The sequence below is a fragment of the Balaenoptera ricei genome, chromosome 11 (assembly GCF_028023285.1).
Source record: "Balaenoptera ricei isolate mBalRic1 chromosome 11, mBalRic1.hap2, whole genome shotgun sequence".
NCBI classification, from domain to species: Eukaryota; Metazoa; Chordata; class Mammalia; order Artiodactyla; family Balaenopteridae; genus Balaenoptera; species Balaenoptera ricei.
In genome coordinates, this window is record NC_082649.1 from 5,748,787 (window position 1) to 5,770,942 (window position 22,156).

At 45.1% G+C, this 22,156-nt stretch overlaps 1 protein-coding gene across 3 annotated transcripts in view; it reads left to right on the forward strand.

The window, feature by feature from the left end:
- The first annotated feature begins 1,099 nt into the window (after nucleotides 1-1,099).
- Nucleotides 1,100-22,156, forward strand: part of DSP (desmoplakin) — a 42,378-nt gene continuing 21,321 nt past the window's right edge. For all 3 annotated transcript variants that reach the window (XM_059937869.1, XM_059937870.1, XM_059937871.1), the window contains exons 1-7: nucleotides 1,100-1,616; nucleotides 13,729-13,828; nucleotides 14,951-15,099; nucleotides 15,804-15,978; nucleotides 18,973-19,101; nucleotides 20,643-20,693; nucleotides 21,590-21,751. In XM_059937869.1, coding sequence (XP_059793852.1) covers nucleotides 1,423-1,616; nucleotides 13,729-13,828; nucleotides 14,951-15,099; nucleotides 15,804-15,978; nucleotides 18,973-19,101; nucleotides 20,643-20,693; nucleotides 21,590-21,751 — 960 coding nt within the window. In that variant the 5' untranslated portion in view covers nucleotides 1,100-1,422. The remainder of the gene's footprint in view (nucleotides 1,617-13,728; nucleotides 13,829-14,950; nucleotides 15,100-15,803; nucleotides 15,979-18,972; nucleotides 19,102-20,642; nucleotides 20,694-21,589; nucleotides 21,752-22,156) is intronic.

The window sequence follows — 22,156 nt, forward strand, 5'->3', positions numbered from 1 at the left end:
AGAGTAATTGAACAGTTTCTCCAAATCATAAAAACAGCTTTTTATGGATGTTGTGACTGGTTCTGGATCTAAACCCGAGTCACAGAGGCTGCGGTGTTGTTCGCACGCAGCCTTTAATTGGGAGGGGCCCTAGATCAGGTGGCTGGAGTGTTCTGGCTCTGAGTTACTCAGCTGTACCCAGTAGATGATCTCTGCTCAGGGTTCTCTGCTGCTCTCAGGTAGACTGAAGTCACAGGAAGGCCACCACCACTGACTTGTGGGAAAAGCTGCTTCAAAAGGGATGGGTCCGGGGAGAAGGGGAGAAGGTGCTCAGGGGCACGCAAGAGAGGAGTGGTCCCAAGGTTTTTTAATAAAATTTGGAAGCGGTCTGGGGTCGAAGTTTTTGCCATTTCTCGTTTAAAATGACTGACCATCACCAGGCAAAATAAAAGACACTGCAATTTACAGTTTCCTGTTACCCTGTGGAAACTGACTGCAGTGGATTCCTCTTTGTCTTCATGCTAAAGAGATTAGTTATTTCCAGTGAAGACTTCTCCAGAAAGCGGTGGTTCTGGGTAAAAATCGTTTTACACGTCGGAAAACAGACTTCTGAGGCAATTTTCTGAATTACCGGAATAAAAGAAAATTCGAAAAAAAAGTCTCCGAACAAACCCTCCTCACCTAAGCATTCTCTCCTCAACTGTTTCTAGCCAGAGCTTGGCTGGCACCGTTTTCAGGGATACGCAGAAGTAAAAGTTTAGTAAGTAACTGTCCAATCGAATGACTCATTTTTTAGCCTATTTCCGCCCGGGGGCCGTAGAAATCCTCAAAAAAGGGGGCCCTGCTTTCCCCGCTCCTGCAGCGACGCGCGGAGCGCACGCCCCTGCGGTCCACCCTTCGGCCGGCCGCGCGCTACGGGCGCGCGGGTCCCGGGCCTCCGCCCCTCGCGTGTTACTCAGGCCCCGGCGCGGAGGGCGGAGCCGCGGGCCGGTGGTGCAGGTGGGGAGGGGCGGCCGGTGCGCGTCGGTGACACCCGATGGGGCGGGGAGGCGCGGCGGCCGCACCCCTCCCTGGGAAGAAACCGGCCAGGTGTGGCTTCGGCAGCGTCGGGTGCCAGCGGGGAGGAGACTCGAGCTCCCGCCGACCAACACCACCACCCAGCCACGGCCCTGCTCCTCTGCGCCCTCGCCGCCCTGAGAGCCGCAGCCCTCGCTCCCGCTTCCACTCCCGGCCCGTCGCTGTCCCCGGCGCCCGACGCCCGCCCGCCGTGCCGCGCTCGCAGTGTCCGGAACGGCCCCGGTGGAGAGGCGCGTCCTCGCAATCCTTCTGCGCCCCCAGCCCAGTCCCCGGTTTGGGCCTCTCCTGGGAGCCCCTCGCCCTTTCCGAGCCGGCCAGCCCTCGCGTCCGCCTCGGCGCTGAGCGGCGCTCCGAGTGCCCGCCAACATGAGCTGCAACGGAGGCTCCATCCCGCGGAGCAACACGCTGGGCCGTATGACCCGCGCCGACTCCGGCCCCGACTTGCGCTGCGAGATGACCGGCGGCGGGGGCGGCGGCGGCAGCAGCGGTGGCGGGGGCACCATCAGGAGGTACTACTCTCGGCGCGGCACGGTCACCGACCAGAACTCGGACGGCTACTGGTGGGTACCGGGCCGACCCGGAGCGCGCGGTGTGCGTGGGCCGGTGGGCCGGTGCGGCGGGGTCTCTACATTCCCCTAGCGCCGTGGGACCGGGAGGGACCGTCGACCTCTGACCGACGAGGAAGCTCATGTCCAGAAAGGGGACAGTCTCTTTGTCCGAGGTCATGCACGCATTTCCTATTCGCGCTGGAGCAAGACCGAGTGTCCCGGCGCGCCGCGCAGACCGGGTGGGCATGTGCGCCAACCCGCAGAGGAGTGGCTCCTTCCCCGCCGGCGGGGACTCGGGCCCCCCTTCTCCCTTCCCGCGTGCCGGGGCCCGAGGCCAGCCAGCGAGGGTGCAGGCAGGGCGCGGCGGACGGCGGGGGTCCCGGCTGTACCCGGGACTGTCCCCAGCGAAGCATCGCCTTTGTCCCGGGCCGCAGGTGGGAGGTCAGGCGGGCGTGGCTGCGACCACTAAACTCAACCTCTCGAACTGTAACCAAAAGTAAAACAGCTAGAGGAGCGGGGGCTCCGGCCTGTCGGGTGGCCACGGCGGACTCGGCTCTCGGCTGTGGCTAGTGGCTCATCGCAAGCTCGTGGTCACCCCGAGACCACGTCCGCAGCGGCGCCTGGGCTGCTCGGCCACCCGGGGGCTTTTGTGTAGAGGCTGCGCGTCCCGGCAGCTCGGGGTCGCGGGTCGGGAAGGCCCCGCCTCGGCCTCGCCTGCTACCCAAACCAAGTTTCCCGGCGGGGCCGGCCGCCTGTCCCCCCAGCCCGGATCAGCCGCGCGGCAGCCCCCGCCAGCGAGCACACCTGTGGCCCCGCGCCTGCGCCCTTTGTTTCCCGGTTTTAAAAAAGCCCCTGGGGAACGGCCTCAGTGTCTCGGTGGCGGAGCGCGGGCGCAGGGTCTTGCGCTCTGAGCGGGATAGCGCGGGCAGGGGCCCGTGGAGGGGAGGCTCCGCGTACCACCCCAGCCGGCCCGCGATGCTGGGGCCGCCCTGATCCGGCTGCCCCAGGGAGGCGCCCTGGGAAGAGGCCCGGGTCTGCCTCTCCGAGTCATCCGGGAAACCCAGCTGGGGGAGGGGGAGGTCAGTCGGGTGCGGGTGGAGGAAGATAATGTACGTACATTTACCCGGTCCCCGGAGCCGGACTCTCCCACGTGAGCCGTGAGAATTTTGCGGCTCTCACCCCCCCTTTCCCGCCCCCTGCAAGTCCTTCCCTTGTAGGGCTTCGGAGGAAGAGACCTGAGTTCCAGAACTTTGTCGACCTAGCCTTGTGGCCTTGGGCTGGGGAGGAGCAAATTGAATACACTCCAGGGGGTTTTTGTTTTGCCAGCAGTTTTGGAGGCCGGGACGGACTACTCGAGTTGCAACCTGCTTTCTGCTTCGATTTATTCATTTCTTTATCTTCCTGGAGCACCTTGAAAATTTATTTTCTCTTTTTGAGCTAGCAAAGAATTGTCTCACACTTGGAGCTCTTTCTTTAATGAACAGAATGCACCTGGGGGTTTCCAGGAAAAAATATGCCAAACCATTAGGGAGACTGGGGAGAAATTTTTGCTCGTTTACACTTTGGTTTTTAAGTTTGTTTGAAAAGTTGGCCAACCATTTAAATCCGAAACTTTACGTTTCCCTCCCAATCTTGCAGTATTTGGAAAGCACATGCTTTTGAATCCACACATTTAAATCCAAGTCAGAATTTGCAAGGTTGCTTCTTTCTTGCATTTATGAACCAAGTGGTTTTTTGTTTCTTTGGTTCCTTTTTTTTTTTGAATATGCTTCTGTTATCTTAGCGTCCCTGTGTTTTAAGTTGACAATAAACATGGCTGTTAATGGAGTATTTCACTCCCTTGGCTTCTTGTAGAAGTAAATTTGTAATTAATATCTTGGTTAATGAACTGCATAAAGATACCCGGTTTATAAGGATTCTTCACCGAACGTTAAATTTGGGCGAGGCTCGATGTTTTCTCCTAGTATAGCATCATTTCTTGTGTTCGGTTTTTCCAACCTAAAGGCTGTTGATAAACCTGTCAAGTTTTAACATCTCCCCGGGAAGGGGAAATGAGACTCAAGTGAAAGTTACCTAACTTGGAGGGAGGTTGTTTTTCTGCGCGTTGCTGTCGAGCTGCCAGGGCCGCGGGGCGGCGGGCTGGGGGCTTGAGTCAGCATGTGGCCGGCGTTCTTTCCGCATCCAGGTACTGGAGTTTCCCCAGGCCTGTCCGGGCCTGCGCTGGTGCTGCTAGCCCTTAGAAGCGAAGCGTTAGCACAATACACAGTAGCCCGCAAACGCTGAGGTCTGCACTTTAAAATAAGGGCGACTGACTGGAGAGGGTCGGGGCCAGCACCGCACCTGTTTTCCTGGGGTTTTTAGCGTCTTGTGCGGGAGGATTTGTTTGGCCCTGGCACGCACATGGCATCTCTGACTCGACTGCCCTCTGCTAAGTGAATGATGATGAGGATTTTAAAAGCACTTTTCTGACCGAAAGTTTTTCTACATAGAGGTGTTTTGTTTTTAAAGCAACAAAACCAAAAAAAAAAAAAAAAAACCCTAAAAAACCAGTATGAAAGCGACTGGTTGAATCTAAACTCCTTTATTTCTAAAACTCCCACGTTATTGGCTGAATCAGACTGGTGATTTTTTTAAATGATCAATGTGTGTATTTAGCCCTTCCCTAAATAAGCTAATTGGAGTGTGTACAGAGCCCAAATCTTATTTTTCCTTTGAAAGTGACTTTACAGCCTCTTGCCTTTGTCTGTCCTTTATTTAGTAACACTTGTCACTGTTTAGAACCTGATACTTCTCACTCTGATTATCCCTCCTTCCCCCACCTGTCTTTTGTGTCTTTGTTTTACCCTGCATGGAATCTGCAACGACTTTATTTACCTTCCGCTGCTTTTCTTAATATTTTAAAGTTTGGTACATGTTACATACTTTGATAATTTAAGATGTTTACTTTTGAAAATTTAAACTTTGGATTTTTCTTGTATAAGATACTATATTGTTTTCAACGATGGCAGAATTACACTAGTCTTATTCCTGTAGTTAAAAGAAATTACAAATCTGTAGTGAAATTTGGTGGCCAAGTGACAAAGTCCCCCAGTTAGATCTTCCGCCGATCGAAGTGTGGAATTTGTAGGAGGATTACAAGCCAAATACAGTCACTAAGCCTCAGAAATATGTGCATAAAATGGTAATGCTTACATTTCTCCAAAACTCATGATTTCCAAAGCGAAATGTGTGTGATCACTATTTGATACCTACTTTAAAGTTTGCTTTAAACTACCTTTTAAAAGAAGCCTGTTTCTCAGTGTGAGGTTAAACAGGCATATTTACATTTAATTTTAGAGTGGAAGGGGGTCCTTAGGAGGACAGAAACCTCACTTTTCCACTTTAGAGACAAATTAAGACTTGCCCCAAATCCCGGAGTCCACCGTGGCCGAGGTGGCATGAGAATCAGGGCCTCCTCCCTCTACCCTCTAGCATCCTGTGCGTTTAGACCATGTACTTGTGTATGAGACTGGACAGCCCTGTACTTAACAGGATGAAAGTACCTCAAGTCCATGTATTCATTCATTCATTCAGCCAATATTTCCTGAGCATCTGCTGTGTGTTAGATGTCGGGGAGATTCAGAGGTGAAAATACAAAGACTTCTGGAAGGGAGCAGATGCTCTTTAGAGGAAGATAAGTACATGAGTACTATAATGCAAACGGATAATGCACAGGAGCGGTGCCCATGACTCAGAGGCTTCGTAAAGGGACAAGATAACATCTGCAGTGGCGGCACTAGTAAGACTTTATTGTCAAGGAAGTGGTGTTGAATTGGACTTTGGAGAATTTCAGTTGGTAAAGAGAGTGGGCAGAGAGTGCCCCTGGAGGAGAGAAAAGCATGAGAAAAGTGTGAGAAGTGGAAAAGCAGGCGCAACTTCAAGGCCTAGAGAGTGGTCTCCTCTTGGAGCATTCGCTTAAGTGGGGAAACAGTAAGACGGAAGGAGGAAGGACGGGCTGGGGCCAGAACCTGGGAGACCTCGAATCCACGGTGGTGGGTTAGGGTTAGGCACAGGGGAGCCCTTGCCGGTCTCATCCGAGCCAGTGAAGGTCTCCTTTGAAGGAGCAGGGAGATAAGACCATCACAGGGAGCTGTAGGATTATTGCTGTGGCCAGCAGTGCGTGGGAGGGGTTGCCTTAAGGAAGCAGTTGTACCAGTGAAGGAGGGAGGTGATGAAAGTCTGGTCGAGGTTGGTGGCAGTGGGACAGGAGGTAGATGTGATAGAGTGAGAGCTTCAGCTCAGAACTGGATCAGAGAGGCAAGGGAGAGTCTGAGAAAACAGGCTTAGAGTTGGCTGACTCAGAATGGTTATTCTAAATATTTTTCTGGGAAACGATGGCAAAGTAAGCTTCAGTGTAGCTTAATATATGGCAGATAGTAACACTTACATAGTGATTAAGTTTGAGTAGGTTATATATTTTATACAAACATCAGATCAGTGGTTAATAATAGTTACCATTGCCTGGCAAACACCCACCATGTGCCAGGTATATTGTTATTTCAAGCTTCACGACAGACTTCCCATTTCACAGGTGGGAAACTGAGGTTAAAGGAGTTAGATGACTCGGCTTAGGTCAAGCAGCTAAGTTAGTAAATTAAGCTGCATTTGAATCCAGTATACCACGATGGTGCAAGACGAGATCTAACTTTAGTTATTAGAATTCATCTCTTCTTGTAAACTCTTCTACCCAGCAGGAGTTCTTACTTCTTTCTAAATTGTTGCATTCCTGGGAAATATTTATTTCATAACCATTGTGTTCTTGCATTCACACTCCTGTAGAGTTTCCATCTGCTGAGGAATGAAGCACAGTGTGATGCTGTGTTAAGCCCACTAAATGTCAGGCACATCTACAGAGCAGCTTTCAACAAGTAGTTAATCTTTTCTGTAAACATGGGCGTAATTTCATTGTTGTCCGGGTGCCTGAAATGTCTTGGGAAAGACAAAAAAAGTGCTGATGCCTCCACACTGACTTCTTCGGGTGGAGCTGAGGAGGGCTTGGGTGTGTCTTGGGGAGTCTTAGCTCAGCCCTCAGCTAACCAGTCTTTCCAGACTTTTCAAAGGTTCTGGAAGAAGTGCCTCCTTCCCGAGGCCTTGGTGCCTGGGGCCCTGCCGCTCCGCCCTTTGCTTTTCTCCAGTCTCCCTCTGGCCCTCCTGGGATAATGGGCAGGGGTAGTTCTGATGTTGAAGCCACTGCCCCACGGACCCCAAGCCTCAGCATCCCGTAAAATGCCAGCGCAGCCCCATCACGTGCACCTTACCGCCTCACGTGCACCTTACCGCCGACACCTTGGGCTGGGAGGGTCCAGGACCTTCGGAGACCTCAGGAATGTGAAATCTACATTTCAGGAAAATGAGGACACCAGAGTGAGAGGCTGCAGGCCATAGGTCTTGAGTTTTTGCCTGGAATTCAAATGTGTGACATGCAAACGTAATATCCCTTGCTTCATAAGGTACCTGAAAAAAATTAAAAAGGAGTTGGCCTTTTGGTGGATAACCAGATAACTTGTAAACGGTTTTTTTTAGGCGTCAGAATGAATGTAAGTTTTCACCTAGGGAAGGAATTCAAAACAGAAATCCCTATTTTGGCCTTGACTTTGTAAGGGTCAAATATTCATCCCCATTTAATAAAGGAAAGGAAAGCATCTTTTTCTGAATTTTCTTATCCCTTCAAAAGATGTCTTTCGTGCAGTTAAAATGTATCTCTGTCTTTGAATGGTCTCAAACCTTATTTTAGGTCTCGTAGATAATTTTAGGAATTAAAAATTACCTGAGAAGGTCTCAGATGCCTCACACTTAATACCCAATCATCATTTCTTAGTCTCAGATGCCTCACACTTAATACCCAATCATCATTTCTTCTTCTTTCTTTTTTTTTCCGCTTCTCACTCCACCTCCAATTTGCTGCAGGATATCCTTAAAATGATGAACTGGGGCAAAAAACACAAAATGAAAAATAAAAGCAAAATCTGAGAATCATGTCACAACAGCAGCTTCCCCTGTACGACTGATCTCGCAGTGAGGATTTAGTTTCTGCCGGGCTCTGCAGACCTCACTGGCTTCTCCTCTCAACATCAGGCCAACCCCAAGAGGTGACTGTGTTCCTGCAGAAACCCTAGGCCCCACGAGTCTACTAACTTGCTCCAAGTCACAGGCTGTCCAGCCGGAAGTGGCTGAGAATGGGGTGGACCCCAAACCCTTTATGAAGTTAATGATCTGTGATCAGGTTACCCTCCCTGGCCCCCCCGCAAGCCACCAAAAACTGTGAAAATAGCAAACACAGAAAGGCAGTGGAACTTTATTAGAGTACCGCTTCCAGAGCTCCTGGGTGAGGACAAGATGAAGGCCCAGAGGAGGCCTTCTTCCTAAAATTGATAGAAAAAAACCTTTTTTTTTTTTTTTTTTTTTTTGCCCACTCTTGGTGGGGAATTGGGGTGCAGTAGATGCGCTACCTGATTGAGCTTTGGAAATCAGGGTAATGAGTAGTAATATCTTCATATCAGTCTTTGATCTGCCTTTGTTTTTCTTCTACTTTCCTAAACCAAACAAACATATGTTAAGGACCTTATGGCTGCGGAACTCTGTGTTGTTAGGTGCATGTAGGAGTCGAAAGTGACTAAGATGTGGGACTTTGCTCTCCAGGGGTGGGCAGACAGGTGTGTAAATAATTCGTGCAGAAGGAGGGCACAGATGTGCCGGGAAAACTCTATGGAGGTGGAAGCACTTGGTGTGTAACTTCTGATACGTGACATTTCCACTGATGTGTTTAGTGAGTCTTGGAGGTAGGGTATTGTCCTTAAATGAAGAAGTAAATTTTTTTTTTTTTTTACAAACTCCATGGATGTTTTCCTTTTTACTTAAGATCTTTTAAAGAAACTCAAAATAACGTATGGAACATGTTTTAAACATTGTAAGGAGCTCAGCAGATAGGTTTTAGATCAATATGAATGCAAATAAGTTTTAAGATCAATATTAATGCATTACATAATTATCATTTCCATCAAATCTTCATTGAGTTTTTCCAAGGTCATTATTCCATGAATCCAGATACACGTGAGACATAATTTCCGGCACACATCCAGGACCTTATGTTGGTGGAATGAACAAAAAGAAGAGAGAGAGAGTGGGAGAGAGAGAGAAGGGGCAAAGGAAAGAGGAAGGAAGGAAAGAAGGAACCCAATGGGAGAGAAAGTATTGGGTTGGACAAAAAGTTCATTCGGGTTTTTCCGTAGGCTCTTACGAACTTTTTGGCCAACCCAGTGTATATACAAAAAGAAATCCAGAGTTACGTGGCACCGGCCAAGTGTCTAATGAACAGCATAGATGATTGTAAAATGACTTATAAAACAAAGAGAGTAACTATTAAAAAATATCTTGTAATGCTTCAAGACTCTCTTCAAAGTATTTGTCTTGTATTTTTGTCTATAATATTCTTGGGAAAAGTGTGAAACTAGTGGCTTCACAGTTAATTTTGGGGTCTTATTTTTTAAGAAAAGACTGTTATTTGGAGGTAGTAAAATAAAACATCGAAAGCTCTTTAATACCGTTCACACGTTCATGTGGCCAGACCATGTTTTCCTTTTAGCCTCTGATGAAGGGATCTTTATGTAAACTGTTGGAACCCTTACTTGTTTAAACAAGTTTTAGAATGAATTTTCAAAAAAAAGTGTAGGCAGGTTCTTTGTTATACGAATAATTTGTCTTTGTAAGTTTGAAAATAAAAGAGGATTTCAGAAAAGTTAAAGACTTTTAAGGACAAATGTTATTTTTTCAAGGCCAGCTATTAATTTTAGTTTAGAAGTCAATATTTTTTGATTGATTTGACCCAAATGAGTTTTCTTTTCTTTCTTTCTTCTTCTTTTTTTTTTTTTTTGCATGACTTCTTTCATCTTCCGTGACACTGAAATGGGACTTAAAAATTGAACTCTGACCTCGTTAGTTCAATTCCTAACATGGTTTAAAATCTCTGCACCCCTAATACCAATATGTACCAGTGTTGAAAATTTCTTTGAGGCTAGGGATTTTTAAAGTCCTTATATGCTTGTTAAATTAGTGTTTATTTTAAAATGATTTCTTCCTATATGATGGAATTTTGCATTTTCCCAAATTGCACTGTATGAAGAGGAAACTTCATTACCTTTACACAGAACATAGACTTTGGGATTATTTTCAATAGGAGGAGTGAGCTTGGTGGTTTCATAAAATAAAGTTACAGAACAAAGGAGCTAAGGAAATCTTATATAGCACCTAGCCCAAAAGATGAGAAAACTGAGATCTAGAATATTTCTGAGATAAAAGACAAAAGACCTAAAATTACGTGAAAAAATATGATTTTTGACTTAAAAAGTTCTGAATGACACACAAAATGCCCGTGTTCCCTGAAGCAAGCTCTCCTGGCTCTCCTGCTGAAGAGAATTGCCCTCATGGGCAATTCCCAGGGTGGAACTTGTGAGAAAGTTCAGGACTCATCCAGCACTGCACAGCATCTGAGTCAGTGTCTAGTGAGTCAAAATCCTCTCCACGGACACTTCCTCCTTGACTTAAGTACAGTCAGTTCTGTGTGGATCCTTCACTGGGCGGGGACAAGCAAGCTGAAATGTGAAGGCGGATTCTCTTTTCTCGTCAATAAACCTCAGGGGCCTGAGTTATCCTTCCACCTGCTCGATTTGATGGTCTGTTTCCCAAGGATGTTCAGACTGAAGTGAGATTCTTACAGATGACAAACGGGATCTGTAGATCTTGCTTTAAGGACCAGACACAGTCTTGAAAAGTTGTGCCTAAGGAAATTTGGTTAATTAGATCATACTTTCCTACCGACAAATCACAATACCAAAGATTCTTCATTACATTGTTCTAACACTTTAGCTTTTCTTTCTTTTTTCTTCCTTTTGACTTTTAAAAAGATTAGATTTTTGTGCAGACAGTTGTTAATCTATTCCTAAAATGCCAAGGCAAACACATAGGGTTTTAGTGGCTATCAAGGGCGTGTATGGTGAACACAGGCAGGCCTTTTAGTGAAGCATGAATAATTCTTTTTAGTATCATTAACAGCATATGAAGTTACAGTTTTAGTTTTTTGTTTTTTTTACCTTTTTGTTTTTTAAGTGCAAGTCCACCATATTTTAAGCCAGCATTTAATTGCCTCACCTCTTTTTCCTTAGTTCATTTCTAAGTGTCATGTAACTAACTACTCTAGTAGTTGGGTAAAAAGAGCTGAAGAGTTTCATATTTTGTTGGCAAATGAATTTAGTGTCATAAATTCATTTTAAAAAGACTTGTATATACACTTTGGAACTTTTGTTCACAAGTGAGTTTGGCCTCTCTGCTTTTTTTTTCTTTTTTATACATTTTTATCCTGGAATAATTTTAGGATTACAGAAAAGCTGCAGAGGTAGAGGGAGTTCTCATACACCCTCACCCAGTTTCCCCATCTCCCTCGGTCTTAGCACTCACTGTGTTTTTACAGTAGCACACAGTTATTAAATCATTTCAGAAACTCTTGACTTTCCACTGTGCTAAGAGAGAGCCCTTTCCTTTGTATGCAAGGAACTGGCATTCTCTGTTGGAATCACCCTCTGAGCCCAACTGCTGACCAGAATTACTAAATGTTTCAGAAGAAAGGGCCTCTCATGCCCCTTCATTAAAGAAAACAAATCTAATTACACAGGACCTCCCTAATTACTTACCCATCCTAGACTTCTCAATGATGTTTCTGTATTTCTTAATTTCTCCCTTTGTCTCTCTTTTTTCTTTTTTTCCCTTTGTCTCTTGAATTTCTTTCCTCCCTGTTATAATGGGTGCATTTTGGAAAGTGTTCTAAGTCAAGTGGAATTTTACACAAGTTTTGACAACGGATGGAGTCCTGTTAACATCTCAGCAATCCGAGAAGTGTGCCAGGTTTCCTGTCTGATTCTGAGTGGCAGGCAGAGAAGGGCAGCATTCATGCGGGGTGAGGGTGGGGTGCCCTGGTGTTGATGGGTGGGCAGTGCCAGGGCCTGCCTGGAGGAGCTGCGGCCTCATCTGGCACTGGTTCCCAGGAGAGCTGGTTTCTCACCTACATACTTTCAGCCAGGGCTGGCTTGTAGGGAAGCCTGGCCGGCAGAGAGAGAAAGCGCCTCTCCCATGTGAAATGAGGCAGAATCAAGGGGCGGTGGGAGAAGTTTCCCACATTCATGTGATTTTACCCTGTCTCTGCCTAGTACAGCCTGTGCCTTTCAAACGTTTTTTTTAAACAGTGAAATTCTTTCTTCATTATTTATTTATTTTAAAAATTTATTTATTAATTTATTTATTTTTGGCTGCTTTGGGTCTTCATTGCTGCGCGCGGGCTTTCTCTAGTTGCGGAGCACGGGCTCTAGGCACGCAGGCTTCAGTAGTTGTGGCACATGGGCTCGGTAGTTGTGGCTCACGGGCTTAGTTGCTCCGCAGCATGTGGGATCTTCCTGGTCCAGGGCTCGAAGACCCCCAGGACCCGTGTCCCCTGCATTGGCAGGCGGATTCTTAACCACTGCTCCACCAGGGAAGTCCAGAAATTCTTTCTTTAAAACACACACAGATACCCTTCCCGACACAGACATACATAAAAGAAAGTTCAGTACATTGAACAGGCGTCTGTTTTATCTGAAAGCTCAAGCCGGCCTGGCTGTAGCTCAGAAGTCCTGGAGGAACTCAGGTTTCTTGTAGGACATTCATAAGGCCTTTCCTGAACGTTAATAATTTAATGTGCTTTAAATCTCTATTAAACTAAGCCGTAGTGGGCTGTGCTGTAGCATAATGTATCCTGGCAAATTAAAAAGTAAGACTTGTTTTATGATAGATTACTCTTTTTACTTGTATCTGGAGCAAACTGAATTTCTATAATCTCTTTCTTTAAAATGTAGAATATTGGGGGCTTCCCTGGTGGCGCAGTGGTTGAGAATCTGCCTGCCAATGCAGGGGACACGGGTTCGAGCCCTGGTCTGGGAAGATCCCACATGCCGCGGAGCAAATGGGCCCGTGAGCCACAACTACTGAGCCTGCGCGTCTGGAGCCTGTGCTCCGCAACAAGAGAGGCCGCGATAGTGAGAGGCCCGCGCACCGCGATGAAGAGTAGCCCCCACTTGCCGCAACTAGAGAAAGCCCTCGCACAGAAACGAAGACCCAACACAGCCATAAAAAAAAAAAAAAAAAAAAAAAAAGAATCAGCTGGCCATGATATCCTCTATTAAAAAAAAAAAAACGTAGAATATCTACAACATTCTTCTTAAATACCACCGTCGTTTTAAGGTCTCTGCTACCTGTCTTCCAGAATAGTGCTGCGTTTGAAGTACACATGTGGATGAGTATCATTGTACAGGATAATATTCTGGGGTCATCCTGAAAGGAAAAGTGGCTTTTTGCATTAAAGATATTTAAATTTCCCATCACTTTCTTCACCCCATTCTTCCTTTACCGTTATCAGCTTTTTCTGGTTGCAGAAAATATTTTTGCAGAATACGCTTTTCTTTTGTCTCCTACAATTGTCCTCAGCCAGACTGGTCAATGAAACCCTGCAGCTCTGGGTCTGATGCCACCTTTCCCAGAAGGACTCGTGATGGCATTGATGTGGGATGAAGGGGGAGGGGTGACAGGGAAGGAAGATGCTGGAAATGTGTTTTCACAACTCAAAAGAATATTTCTGGATTAGATTTTACACCAGAAAAAAAAAAAAAAAAAAAACTTGGTGTGAAGGTTAGTACAATTTGAAAAAGTTCTGTAGATTAGAAAATAGTATGCCATCATTTTTAAATGTCTTGATTTTGGTAATTGTACTGTGGTTATATAATGGAATGGCTTTGCTCTTAGGAAATACATGCTGGAATATTTTGGGATAAAGAAGCATGACTGTTCTCAAATGGCTCAGAAAAATGTACATATACTATAAATAGATATACACACATACGGGGGGAGGGGAACAAAGAGACATGACCAATGTGAACCGTTGGGCAGTCTGGGTGAAGGGCCTACAGAAGTGTTTTTGTCTCGTTTTTGCAGCTTTTTTGAAAGTTTAAAATTAGTTCAAAATTGAAAAAAAATGTTCATATTCTCTTTCTTTGTGTTTGCTCATCAGTCAAACCGGAACAATGTCCAGGCAGAACCAGAACACCATCCAGGAGCTTCTGCAGAACTGCTCTGATTTTTTGATGCGGGCCGAGCTGATCGTGCAGCCAGTAAGCTTTCTTTTTCTCCTAAAGTACTGTCCACACCTGGTTTTGTACTTGGTTTTGCTCCTGGTTAACTTAGACTCATAGCCCTGACCTGTGCATTCTCATCCCCTGCTCTCCTAGTGTTTAGAGATGCTTTTTCTCAAAACAGACTAGAGCAGGATGTCTATCTTCCTAACCTACTTGCAATGTTGGCTTAACAATGGGAACCAGTTTTCACATAGTTTTTTTCCCAAAAAATATTTACACTACGGATTGCCACCCTTTTGGAATTGCAACAACCTGTTGTCATTTCTCTGATTTTGTAACGCTTTCTCTTCCTAGAGGTGCAACCTGACATGTTTATGTCACTGGATTGTCATGGGTTGTGATGTACACCATCAATTTAATGTCTTTTTTCAGGAAAATTTACCATCTTGTGAGAATAATTCTACATGAGAAACATTACAAAATATGGATAAATAAGCAATAGAAAATTGAGGGAAAATGGTAACGTTCGTGAGAACCTCACAGTATTTCTTGATGTTACAGAGATAGCTTAGGATCTTATTGAAACAGGCTTAGAAGGCACGAGATCCATGATATTTTCCGAGTACCCATCACCCAGCTCCCCCCAAAGGTGGCCATCTCACTTAGTATCACCCATCATCAAAATCAGGAAATTGATTGGCTCAATACAATTAACTAGGCAGCTTTCTTTTTAAGAACCAAAAAGTTATTTCCCACAAGTTGCAGGAAAAGCTCAGTTTATGTGTAAAAAAGACCTCATCTGGTACAGTGTTCTTATCACAGTGAAATTACAGTTAGATGAGTGTCCTGTGAAAATAAGAAAGATAGGCATTTAACACTGAAGCAAGGGAAAGGTCAGCACTCTGTGAATATGCTTTTAAAGGCGTCTGAAAATTTAAAATATAGTCTACAAATTTTGCTTCATGAATCTCCCTAATTTACCTCCCTATTTCAAATTACTAAGACAATTTTCAGTTAGAGATTTTTTGCACTTACGTGGAACGGGGCAGGGGACTTATAATATTTAAGTTTATAGCAGAAGCTTTTGCTTCTAGTAATACACATGAAGCTTTTCTTTCCAGTATTATGTGTTTCCTTCATGTGACTTCTTTCTTGTAGGAACTGAAGTATGGAGATGGGATACAGCTGGCTCAGAGCAGAGAACTGGATGAGTGTTTTGCCCAGGCCAATGATCAGATGGAAATTACCGATAGCTTGATTAGAGAGATGCAACAGATGGGCCAGCCCTGTGATGTTTATCAGAAAAGGTATTGCCCACAGAGCGAGCGTGGTGCCCGCACGCCTCGTGGAGTTGCACTCAATCCCCTGACCCAGGTCTTCCCTGAAGGAAGCACAGATATTCCCCAGGAAGGGCTCCCTTGCTTGGTATTTTGCAGCTTTATGTGTCTCTAATACGAATTGACTAAGCCCACTACCTTCATCTTTTGTGGAGTCACAAAGCTGCCATGCGAAGAACGAAACAGACCTGCCCAAGAGGGCGTGCTTCTTTTGAAGAGTTGACTTTGCTGTGAGATGTTCACTGTGCTTCCACTTAGGGGGCAGCAAAGACCTTTGGCACAGCAATTGACTTTGAAGAGTCTAAAATTAAGTCCAGCTCAGTTTAATGCATACAGAAATGAGACTCACAGAGTTGAAAATGCCGTTTAAGGCAGAGGTGTGTAGTCTGATTTTGAGATCACACTACCCAGGGCGCATGGTCCTAGGAAATTCCCAGGGTGGAACTTGTGAGAAAGTACAGGATGCTGCCAGGTTGGGCAAAGGCAATTACACTTGCTGTGATGCTTCAGGCTTGGAGCGTCAGAATATTTAAGGCTTTGCATGTGATCAAGAAAAAAAGTCTATGAGTAAAACATTTGTGATCTCTGTACTGACACAGAGGGGGCTGTTTGCCCAGGACGTGTTTCATGGGCTGTTTTCCTGCAGTGGTGTGATTGTTTTCCTTTCCTTTCAGACTGCTGCAGCTCCAGGAGCAAATGCGAGCCCTTTACAAAGCCATCAGTGTCCCTCGAGCCCGAAGGGCCAGCTCCAAGGGAGGTGGAGGGTACACCTGCCAGAGTGGCTCCGGGTGGGATGAATTCACCAAGCACCTCACCAGCGAATGTCTCGGGTGGATGCGACAGCAGAGGGTAAGCAGCTTCCGGTGGGAGGAGGTTGGTTCTCAGAGATCCTGGCCAGGTGTGCAGACCTGGCGGGATGGTGGTCGGGACCTCAGCTGGCAGCAACCACTTGCTGTTTTCGGCATTTCCTCATATTCTTTTACTTTGAAATAAGTGAAAATTCAGGGATTATTTTCTTCCCCACGTGGCTTAGGGAACCAGCCTCATTGCTTTATAGTTGTACTTTATCACATAGGTAATATTTAACACGTATCACTGAATTGGTAGATTGTGAAAATCTAGTTCTTACCGTTCACAGCTGGAAGATCTGTTATGGGAGTTTATGCGCTGAAAAACTTCATCGCTGAGCTCCCGGGGTGTTACTGGGAGGTACTTAAGAGGAAAAAAGAGAACATTGTGGAGGTTCATTTAAAATGTTAACAAATAGGAGGAGCTGGACGCGCAGTAAAACTGGATCTTCCGGTTTGGGCTCGTTGGTTGCCTAACCTTATATTTTTGAAGTGTCAGTTGTCTTGGGCAATCATGACATCACTGATGTGGGAGTGAAGTGAAATACTGGCACCAGAGGTGCTGAGCCTTTCCCTAGAACTGGAGTTTCTACAAAGGATGTTTCAGTGCTAATTATTGTTGTGTTGTTTTACGTAGTAATTATGTGCTGCAATGAATGTAGATGGGAATTGTGTAATGAAAACTTGATCCTGATGAACTGTCCTTCTCGTGAGGAGGTGGGCATGTTAGAATGATCAGTTGTGCAGAGATGCAGTTGTCGTTGTTGGAAATAGTGGTTTTATTACTTGTTGTTGGACCAATTTAGCAGTGGTTCTGAAGTTTCTCAGCCACTTAAAGACTTTTGTGGGTGTTCTTTCGCAAGTGTGAGGGCTTATGCAACTAAACATGCATGCGTGCATTCATTCATTCAGTTGACCTTTTCTCCCACGTATTATGAAGACTTTAGAACACTTACAAGAAGGTGGGGCTTATAGAGGAGGAGAGTCAGTTGTAATCCCAGAAACCTAAATACAAACCTATTTGCATGTTTCCCAATTCCCTTCTGATCTTTGGACACACATATCTGGAGCATTTACTATGTTTTGGCACCATGCCAGAAAATGAGGTACAAAGCTTATGTCCCATAGCCCTGAAAAGGAATATTATTGAAGAAAACAAGATACATACAGCCAAATGCCAAATTTTTCTGCATGAACTGTACTAAAACCCTGCTCAGATGGGAGTGGGGGAGGGCTGGCGCCCCCGTCCCTGTGGAATGGAGCCAGCAGAGAAGGCTGGGCCAGGCTCATGGGGCTTGAACTGCATGGGGAGGGTCAGTGACCAGTGACAGACGTTAGGTGAAACAACCTTGGAACCAGATTACTTATGAAATGGCAAATTCCCTCATGTCTTCTTAAGTCACTCCTCTGAGAGTTCTATAACATGACAGCTCATAATTTGTCATTTTCTGTATTCATATTGGGTGTAGCTTTGTAAGAATCTTTTGTAGCTCAGCATTTTAAAATTTTGGAAAACGGCATTATCACGTGGACTCAGTTTTCTGTCATGGCAGGTGGTCGGGGAGAGGGGGTGGGGTACACCCCTTTTATAGATGCAACTGCTTTTCAGATCAGGCAGCCCCCAGGGTTTCAAAGGGATTAAAAGCAGTTTTATCACTTGCTGCTGGTTTGCTCTGGGGTTCTCGGGCCCTTTCCTCTTATCCCTTCTTCCCCTAAGCATAGCCTGCATTCTTCCTCCCACTCCCGGGGGACTGAACTGTAGGGCCAGCTGATAAGGGAGAAGTGTCCCCAGAGGCACAATCCGTACGCAGTCACACAGCTCCTGGGCCAGGGTTGTGTTTCCCTGATTTGTGTTTCTGCTGATGGATGGGGCAGATACTGTACACCTGGCTGGTAATGAGAGGTGGGATCGGGAGCCTGGTCATCTCATTAATTTCCCAGTGCACTCGCTTGTTTCTGCTTTAAAGTCGAAATGAGCCACGGGAGAGAAAGGTCAGAGTCCTGGGTAACTTACGGTTTTCTGATGGCTGCCCTTTCTGAAGGCTCGCCAAGTACATGAGAACTTGGATGCGGCTTAGAACAATGTGTGTTATGTTCTTGCTGCAATACCAGTCTGGAATGTTTGCCCTCAGCATGTCCGAGAGATGACACAGGTGATTTGGAAATTTACATGAGCTCATGCAAAAGAAAGACAATAGACTCGCCACAGTACGAAGCTTGTGAAATAATATGTTTGATTCTTACTATGTGGCCTTCTTAAATTGAAGTAGTGGAGACTCAAATTAGAAAGGTAGATTTAATTTTTAAAAAGCTAACATAAATCCACGATCTTCATATTGCCAACCTTCATTGAAATTAAGGCATTGGGTATACATTGTAACTTCTCTTTGAAATGGGTCATAGGGAGTTTTGCATCCCGAAAGGCAATGCTAAATTCTGGATTTAAAGAGTCAAAAATTACATTGCTCAAAACAATTTAAAGAAATAAACAATGAAAAATTCTCTTGGGTCAGCTGATAAGCTTGGGAAGTAGTACCTGATTGAGCTTAATGAACTATTATTAACGCACATTTAAAAATAACTGAATATTGAAACTTCTATCAGTATCTTATAACATTGTATCATACATAGGTGTGCACCCACAGCTGTATATACACACAGGCCACTTGAATGTGCACAGGTAGATTTTTTTTTCTTTAGAGGGCATGATCTAGGTTTTAAGGATCTCATTTTGGAATCACCTCTCCTTGGCCCATCTTGAGCTAGGGACAGATACGTTCAGGGGACCCCCAACTTACTGTGTTGAGCAACCCTCACTAGCCTTTTTGGGAATTCCAAGCCTTTACAAATTTTTTTTCGTTTCAAAAATATTGACTGTTTACAGCTTCAGTTGTGTCTGAGTGGAAGCTGTGTATGTCCCTTGGTACCTGACCCCTGATGACGCTGTAGGTGAGGGGGGTCAGAAATGAAGGGCCCACTCTCTCTCCCTCGGCAGGCGGAGATGGACATGATAACCTGGGGCGTGGACCTGGCCTCGGTGGAGCAGCACATCGGCAGTCACAGGAGCATTCACAATGCCATCGGCGACTACCGCTGGCAGCTGGACAAGATTAAAGCCGACCTGGTACTTTGGAACATTTCACTGGAGAGTCTTCCACGAGTGTACTCAAGGATGCTGTAGTTAGTTGATCCCAGGCAGTTTGGGCTGAAACATGAGTCTGTGATTTCTTCCCCAACAGACTGGAAAATTGTTTTTTAATCTTGGCATTTTTTTTTTTTTTTTAATTGAAGTATAGTTGATTTACAGTGTCGTCTTAGTTTCAGGTGTACAGCAAAATGATTCAGTTATACATACATATATATCTGTTCTTTTTCAGATTCTTCTCCCTTATAGGTTACAAAATATTCAGCATAGTTCCCTGTGCTATACAGTAGGTCCTTGTTGGTTATCTGTTTTATATCTAGTAGTGTGTATCTGTTAATCCCAAACTACTAATTTATCCTTCCCTGGAAATTTTTTAAAATCCCATTTCGTAAATGGGGATGTGGAATCAGAAAGACCTACTAGGGATTGTGTTAACCCTCCAGGACTAAGGGCACACACACACACTCGTTTATGCCACTGGTAAATGCATGTTTTCAGGGGTGGTAGTTCTTTTCTGCAGAAAGCAGACCATCTCTTCAAATAGAGAAAATGCGACAATCCTATAGTTTTATTTTGGTGAATCCTTGGTGAAGTCCTTGGTGAAGCCTTTCCTATGTGGTAATTAAACTGTATTTCTAATAAGGAAATCGTGTCTCATCCTGACATTTTTCCTTTGCTGAAAGGACTGACTTGAAGCTGGGTCCAAGATTACAGCCTAAAATATTCATCTGATTTTAAGTAGCTGGTTTCCACCCGATCTCTACACTTTAAATCACTGACTTTTTAAAAATTGAAGTATAGTTGATTTACAATGTTGGGTTAATTTCTGCTGTACAGCAAAGTGACTCAGTTACACATATATATGCATTCTTTTTCATATTCTTTTCCATTACGGTTTATCACAAGATGTTGAATATAGTTCCCTGTGCTCTATAGTAGGACCTTGTTGTTTATCCATGCTGTATATACTAGTTTGCATCTGCTAATCCCAAACTCCCCCTCCAGCCCTCCCCCACCCCTCTCCCTCTTGGCAACCACAAATCTGTTCTCTATGTCTGTGAGTCTGTTTCAGTTTCGTTGATAAGTTCATTTGTGCCATTTAAATCACTGACTTTTGTACTTGGCCCGGAGATGCTCATCCTCGCTTTTTCCACCTTTTTTTTTTTTGCCTACTTTTGTCTACCTGAGTATCTGATCAGATCTCTCCCTCTTTTCTCTAAGATCTGAGGAGTCCTAAATGATATTTTCAAACTTTTAAAAGTTTGTTTAACAGTGATTCTTTAAGTGATAGTGATGAGCCCTTTCCTTTTAGAGATGCCACCACCAGGCCAGTGAGGTTTGCCTCCAGATCAACTGAGAAAGGTCCCTGTGGGTGAAAGATTTCATAGAGCAAATTCTTCTTTCCACCGGGGAATCTGAAGTTAGTACGTATTTGACAGAAGGAGATTTAGAAGGGCTGTTTTTTCTATATAAACCTTCAAGGGGAATTAAATAATTACTCACTGTTGGTCTTCTTCTAGCGTGAGAAATCTGCAATCTACCAGTTGGAGGAGGAGTATGAAAACCTGCTGGTAAGACGACTTATTTCTGAAGGCTCTGTGTTCAGTGCAATTCGGTTGTATAAATGTGGACCTGGGGATAAAGCACCTGCTTGGCCTTATCCCTAAGGACCCAGGAAGTGCCTGGAAGTATACCAAGGGGCTTATAGATGCTAATTTTATTTCTACTGCTGTGTCCCCTTTAGAAGGACATTTGAAAAGAATTTTTTCTGAAGGCAGTACTTAGTTTTTGCAAGTTTAAGTGTCACATAATTAGCATTTGTTAAATACTTGCAGTTAAAGCCATAAAGCTTTTCCACTTGTGAATTGTAGCCTTTTTAGGAAGTATAAGCAAAAATAAGACTTGTTTTCCTTAGAGAGAGGTTCATCAGACCATCATCACCATTTTATGACAAACTGAATCAATTACTTGACTCATAAGAAGAGATATTTCCATTCTTCTGCCTATTTGTGTCACCCTGTCCTCACTTTTTCAGTATTTCCTTGTTGGCAGTGATACTATTTAAATAACATGGCTAGTGGTGACACAACTATTTTCCAAGGTGATGGCACCTTGAATTTTAGGGATGTGGGAGAGGGCAGAAAAAGCTTGATTTATCTTTTTTAATAATCTATTTTCTCTCTGTAGTCTAAAACTAATTATTGAAGCCAAACACCAGTGTCTGAATCAAGACCCTTCTGGATTAGGCTGTTACTTTGAATCTAAAATTGACCCCTTATTCATCATAAGTTTGGGTGGGTCCTTTTCACCCACCAGCTGATCAGTGAATGCAAAAGATTAACATTTGACTGATGCGTGGGATTTTTGTTGGTAAAAGGGATCCCCGAGGGTTTATCTGTGAAATCTGCAGGGAGTGCCATTCATGTGCATATTGTTGTCCTAACGCTGCCCTGACCTTCCTGTGCAGAAAACATCCTTTGAGAGGATGGACCACCTGCGACAGCTGCAGAACATCATTCAGGCCACGTCCCAAGAGATCATGTGGATCAATGACTGCGAGGAGGAGGAGCTGCTGTACGACTGGAGCGATAGGAACACCAACATTGCCCAGAAGCAGGAGGCCTTCTCTGTAAGCCCCCGGGCGCCGTGCGGCGCTCATGAACGCATTTGTGATCTTTTTTTTTTTTTTCTTTATTTTATTTATTTATTTATTTATTTTTGGCTGTGTTGGGTCTTCGTTTCTGTGCGAGGGCTTTCTCTAGTTGCGGCGAGCGGGGGCCACTCTTCATCGCGGTGCACGGGCCTCTCACTATCGCGGCCTCTCTTGTTGCGGAGCACGGGCTCCAGACGCGGCAGGCTCAGTAGTTGTGGCTCACGGGCCTAGTTGCTCCGCGGCATGTGGGATCTTCCCAGACCAGGGCTCGAACCCGTGTCCCCTGCATTGGCAGGCAGATTCTCAACCACTGCGCCACCAGGGAAGCCCCATTTGTGATCATTTACTCAGCCATCTGGGATTCAGCCTCAGTGGAGTGGT